Source organism: Esox lucius, chromosome 9 (genome assembly GCF_011004845.1).
Source record: "Esox lucius isolate fEsoLuc1 chromosome 9, fEsoLuc1.pri, whole genome shotgun sequence".
NCBI lineage: Eukaryota > Metazoa > Chordata > Actinopteri > Esociformes > Esocidae > Esox > Esox lucius.
Genome location: NC_047577.1, coordinates 13,176,225 through 13,182,224, shown reverse-complemented (window position 1 = coordinate 13,182,224; position 6,000 = coordinate 13,176,225). Strand labels below are relative to the sequence as shown.

General features: G+C 42.6%; 1 protein-coding gene across 1 annotated transcript; it reads right to left on the bottom strand.

Moving 5' to 3' along the window:
* Positions 1 to 2,786: 2,786 nt before the first annotated feature.
* Positions 2,787 to 4,756, bottom strand: LOC105012248 (calcium homeostasis modulator protein 1). The gene is made up of 3 exons (XM_010872939.2): positions 4,688 to 4,756; positions 3,518 to 4,112; positions 2,787 to 3,302 (listed from the first exon to the last, which is right to left on the bottom strand). The coding sequence occupies exons 2-3, from the start codon at positions 4,067 to 4,069 to the stop codon at positions 2,787 to 2,789; spliced, it is 1,068 nt and encodes a 355-aa protein (XP_010871241.1). The 5' UTR covers positions 4,070 to 4,112; positions 4,688 to 4,756.
* Between the last annotated feature and the right edge of the window lie 1,244 nt (positions 4,757 to 6,000).

Below are 6,000 nucleotides of genomic sequence, written 5' to 3'. Positions count from 1 at the left end.
TTTCCCTCCTCCCACTGCCTCTCCTCTGGGCCCTCCCTCTCACCATCCCTCCTCCAATCCCGGTCTCCCTCTCACCTTCCCTCCTCCAATCCCTGTCCCCTCTCTCTCTCTCTCTCTCTCTCTCTCTCCCTGAGAGACGACAACAGGCACAGGAGGGAGGCAGAGGCCAGACAAATGAAATGGCTGGATATAGTGAGTGTGTTTGTTTGTTTGTGTGTGTGTACGCGTACATGCGTTCGTCTTTCTCCCTCTGTGTGTATATGTGTGTGTGAGAGAGAGCCTTGCAGCAAAGACAGGAAGGGCCCAGTCAGTGACATATGCCCAGCTGCTGTCCCAACAACCAAAACAAAGCCAAGCAGGGTGAAAGAAAGGCCAGCAGCAAGCCCTCTGAGTCAAAACAACAGAAATATCATTGGGCTATAACACAACATGGCTGCCAGAGACAAAGCCTATTGAAGCTAGCTCTGTTAGTTGAAGCCCTGATTATTTTCCGGGTTCCTTTCTTTTCAACAATTGATATATGCTATTTTGTTGGTAGAGAGGCAAGAGCCACATGAAAGAGAGTCAGGGAGAGACAAAAAAAAAGAGGATTGACAGAGACCGATAGATGAGTAATGGAAGGAATATCAAAATGACAGTAAAAGAGAATGGGAGACATATCACATCAGAGCTCATCTGATTGGTTTGAAAGACAACAAAACAGAACTGGGCTGCCTGAGAAATCAAGAGATCCAGCAGAGAAAGAGCTTCCAATATGACTGAAGGGTAAAGAGAAAGATTGCCGGGACAAAGACATCCATCGACCCGCCCCCACACCAGTACCCTTGCCAGACCAACAGCCCTCAGAAACAACAGCTGCAGGATCTGAATTCTGGTGGAAGGGAGAAATGTGCTCTCCTGATTCCCTGGGTTTTGTTCAGGCAACTAGTACCCTTGCCACCAGTGTAGAAAAAAACAGGTAGGGGCTAAGGGAAGTTGGCCAATAGGAAATGTTAATTTTCCAGCCCAACTCTCAGTGTGTGGGAGCTTACCCTGTTTCCAGAACTGCTCCACAGACAAGTCCTATGATCCCGTGGCGTCGGCTGTTTTGCCCAAACGCTTCTGGGATAGGCTGCGTGTGAGGAGGGGGCGGGGCTTCTCTGAGATCCGGGGGATGAATTACATTCTCATCGTCCTGTAATCACGACATCATCATTATCTGGCCTGTCTTTTCTGTCTGTGTGTATTTAAATCTCAAGACGAGGAACCGAATCAGTTGCTTGGCCTGAGGTGTTCACCAGTTGTTCACTAACACAAACTAACATGGCTATCAGTCGACAAGGCATTGTGGGTTGGAATCAAAGATGGCTTTGGTATATTGCGCTGTGCTAGGCATTATTGAGATCCTGGTATTGGGTGTCCTGGGATCTTGAATGGGCAGGATGTTTACAAGCGTTGCTCTTAGATATGTGATTTGGTAGTTTATACACCCTCTAGTGGTTTGCAATGGGACAGCAGTGTTCCTGCCATTATTGCAATGCACATTAAATAAATAAATGGCATGGTTAGAAATATGTCCTTTTAAAAGCATTATGACATATGAAGTCAATCAACCATAAATGGCCAAAAGGCCACCTGACTGATGGAAAAGAACTTTACACAAAAGCTTGGCAAAGGTAAAGTACGAGAGAGGCACGCAAATGCTGACCTTGTTTCTTTCCATCATGTAAATTGTTGTGGTTTGTGAGTTTGTGTGTGACTGTGTGCATTTCTGTGCGTGTGTGCTAGTGTACCTGTCCTGTTTGCATATGCTAACTACTGAGAGTCGATAAATTGGATCAACATGAATATCAGTCATTTCTGAGAAGGCCATTGACATTTTCACAAACTATACTGTACAGAGTATTTCACTGCAGCATAAATATATGATTGTCTACAGAATTCCACTGAATAAAAATCTGCGGCAACCGTTTTGAAATACTGCATTGTGATTGCTGTTTTTTAGCTTTAACCTGGATTGAACAGAAATACATCAACGCTGAGGTTGGCAAAGTCTATTTCGTTAGCCAGGGCCACTGACTGGAAATGAAATGGATTGGAGCTAGGCAAGCCGAACATAATGTCACTTTATGGATACTTCCTGGTTGATCTCTGAATTATTCCTAAGCGTAAGCTTCTTTCTTTGGGCTGGCTTTCCATGATACAGAGAGGCTAAAGGGCCCAAGCCGAAACAACAGAAAACATTTAATCAACATTCAACAGGGAGACATCTTAGGTGCCTGGGTTCATCTATAAATCATGCACAAATGTCTCCATTCAGCAGTGAAAACAACAGACACATTTTACATCATACTGACACATAAAACTCAAGTCATGTTCCTCCTTGTGCGTAACAGTTTACTAACTGAAATCAAGAAACCACAAATGACCGTTTCTGATGTGGCAGGACAAAGACATTCCCCCTATCTGGCCGTTCCGTCTAAACAGAAACAAGGTAAAGTAAACATGTTTTCTCTGGGCCAATTGCTGCCATGGTGAGATGCATCTTTCACCCAAGTGTCATCAAAATCGGGCCATTGGTATCTGAGATATTCCATGTGACTGTCTAAGAAACTAGCATACAGACCAAAACCACTTTATAGTCCCCCACTTAATTCCACAGTGGGGGGATCAATATGGTAAAACATAAATAATAAATAACCACAAGAAGGATCATATGTAAAGCTGAGCTTAACCAGTCTTATCGGTCTATATATTCAGTAACATTCAGGCCACGGTGAACGCTCTTTTGTTCTTTTACGAAATGTTCAAACCTTGCTGTAGTACACAGCCCATTCCCTTTTAGGGTCATTGTGAGCATGGCCGTTGGCAAGTCCATTTGGACCACTGTCGGCTCCAGTTGGGCCAAGCCCTTCGCGGGACTCTCCTTCCGGCTGTTCCTTCCTGAGGGCAAGAGGCGGCTTACATGTATGCCAGTTCCACAACACTTTATTCATGTCGTCCTGGGCATGGATCCCAAGCAGTTTATCCTTATCGCCTTTCTTTTTATCGTCATCGTCATTGTCGCTGTCGTCTTCACTTGAACGGTTCTTGTGGAGGCTACGCATCTCGCCGCTGACACTTTCGAAGTACTGCTGGATGCAGACCTTGGCGAAGGTCTTGGCATGTTCCTTGCACGTCTCGTCGAAGAGCTTGCGCTCAATGTCAATGTAGTGAGACCAGTACTTGGTCTTCAGAAAGGCAGCTTGAGTGAAGCAGGGCCGGATCGCTCGTATCATGAAGGCCGCGGAGGTCATCAACAGCAGGAAGAACCAGCCAAACGCCTAAGAAATACATAATGACAGTGCATGACTCATGAACAAAGACCATGCTTTGCCACCACAATAAACCTAGTTTGAACCAATGGCCTGGTTCACACGTATACAAAAAATGTCCAGGAGATAAACCATTATGATACAACAGATATCATAATAGTTTGTTAACAGTTTGTTTCTTATAGCAAACTTGGCCAGTATTGTAAGGACCACTGTCAACTCACCTGGGAGATACACTTGATGTACCTAGACGCCGCTTCTCTTGATATAACATTGGGCTGATCGAAGATGTTCTTGCACGGAATCTTCGCTAACAATGTGATGATCTCTACTTCTGACATTCCCTCAATAAGGGTAGAATTCCCAAACTGATGAATGTCCAAGTCGACACTGAACGCACACAGGAAACTCTTCCCGTCCATAAGAGTCACAGATATCCACACCATGGGCGCAATTAAGGACCGTTGGGTGATGGAAACAAACATGTAGCGGAGGACAGTCGGATCTTTCACCCGCTTCCCTGTTGGCCTCTTCCACTCCTCAGCTAACATTGAGACGTTGTTGTTTAGCACAAATCCTAACAGGAAAAACCATATAGGCGGGACAACCAGTAGGCCGATCCCATAGGAATAATTGTACTCTGGGATGCATGGGCAGCTGAACTCAAAGGCAGAGTAGAGCTGGGCGCTGGCGAGAGCCATGATGCCACAGATACCATTCATAAAAGACTCCTGGTTGGATTGGAGGAACTGGAACATCATACGGAACTTATCCATCTTAAATGTCCTCCGGCTGGGACCTCTTTAAATGGAATACAATCTGTGGATCAAGATGGATGAAGATGTTCGAATTTAACAGGATGGTGGCTCCTCTTTAAGGAATTTTGTGGAGCTGAAGTAAGAAATACTGGGGTCAAAATATGAACTGGACTCTGTCTAGGAATGTGAGAGACATCTTGTACTCATGCGATTGTTGTGTCTGAAAACATTTACTGTGCCCATAATGGAGACAAAGACATTCTTGAAGCCATTGTTTTACTAGTAGTACGGAACTAACCATTACATCAATATTTCATTGCTATGTAATACAGTGGTGTTCAAAAGTATTCACCCCCTTGGACTTTTCCAGAATGTATTGTGTTACGACATGAAATCAAAATGGATTTAATTTAAAAGACTTTCACATTATTTAGTGTATATGATAAGTCAAATGTTTGAAGGTCTGAAAGACTAACAATTAATAAAAAAGGTTTTAAAGAAACCATTTATTTTAAACTGGTAAATCAATGTTCAGTTTCTTCACAGTGAAGAGTCAATTAAGTGCCTCAAGATTCAACAGAACAGACAGTAAGAAATTAATTATCTTAGTAGTGTATTTGAAGAAGTCTTACTTACGTGAGAATTGCTTGTCTCCTGCTTTTTGATAAATGATGTCAATTATTTGAGAACAACTATCACCTCAGGTTCTCTTAATACACTCCAGCTTTACCAAACTCTCCTCTTTAGGGCAGGCCCACTTCAATTAAATCATGTCCAGGATCAATTATCTGAAATGAAGATGAGGCTTGACATAGTCTTTCAATAGGTGTTGATTCCAGTGCTCCTTCAAACCTTCTCGAACCCCCCGTGAGTGAATGTGTGGTTTTGTAGATGGGACAATCAGGACCAAATCTTGTCATGAGCTAGGCCCCTCCCTCCGAAGGCACCTGCACTCTTTCTATCCTTTTGTGAGGTAACAGGTTTTTCATATTTCTCTCTCTATTGTTGCTAAAGCAAACATGCTACAGACTGTAGAAACTTGTAGACTAGTACTATTCAGGTGTTACTGTGTTATCTGACATTAAGGATTCAGTGAAAAGTGCATTTGGAGCTGTGGAGGATTTCTCTCTGTAACCAGAGTGACCTTGCTGAAATACCCACAGCTGAAATGCAAAACTAGTTTGTGCCCATTCAAATGATTATGGTTAATTTCACTCTGAAATATTGATAAATGTTTTAATATATTTATACATTGTCCTCTCCAGGCATTGGGACAGTGTAGTTTGTCTTTCCTATTTTGGAAAGTATAAGAGATGACATAACTGCAATGTTCTGTTAGATTTAAGTGTATACACTTAACAACTCCAACACATTTAAAACAACCTACATAACCCATCAATCCTGATGATTTGATATTGCTAAACAATTAGATTCTCATTAGCTTACACAACATGTTTATACAAATGTAGTTTATTTTACTGAGGAAAAATCCTTCCTAGCGCAGCGTTAAAGACTCGTATAATTGGATTTTAATCTAGAGATAAACCTGGCCGGTCCACTTGTAGGTCCAAAGTCCTTAGCAGCTACAGCTGTATACTTTTGATAATTTTTCTTGTTGTATGATTTAGCGCCATCCAATGAGTTTGGAGGCATTTTATTGTGCTTTAGCAGACACAATGTTTCTGTAAATTTAGAAATGAATGGCGGCGTCAGCATTTACATCGTCAGCCAGCTGGTATACTGAGAGCCCTTTCTCTTCCAAACTTGTCTCTTTCCATATTATAACGCATTTTTGTCTGTCCACAATAGCTTTGTGGGCTCTTATATGTACTGTAATATGCCCATTGTGCTTTTAAAGCTAACTAGTGGTTAGCACCTTGCAGCGTGGCCTCTGTAGTTAACCTAATGAAGTCTTGCTAATCTCTATGATAGTAGCTGACACATGTAAG

Coding starts and splice junctions, on each gene's coding strand:
- LOC105012248 (XM_010872939.2), bottom strand. CDS start 4,069: ATGGATAAGTTCCGTATGATGTTCCAGTTCCTCCAATCCAACCAGGAG. Junction 3,303..3,517: donor ACATCAAGTGTATCTCCCAG/GTGAGTTGACAG, acceptor TGTATTTCTTAG/GCGTTTGGCTGGTTCTTCCT.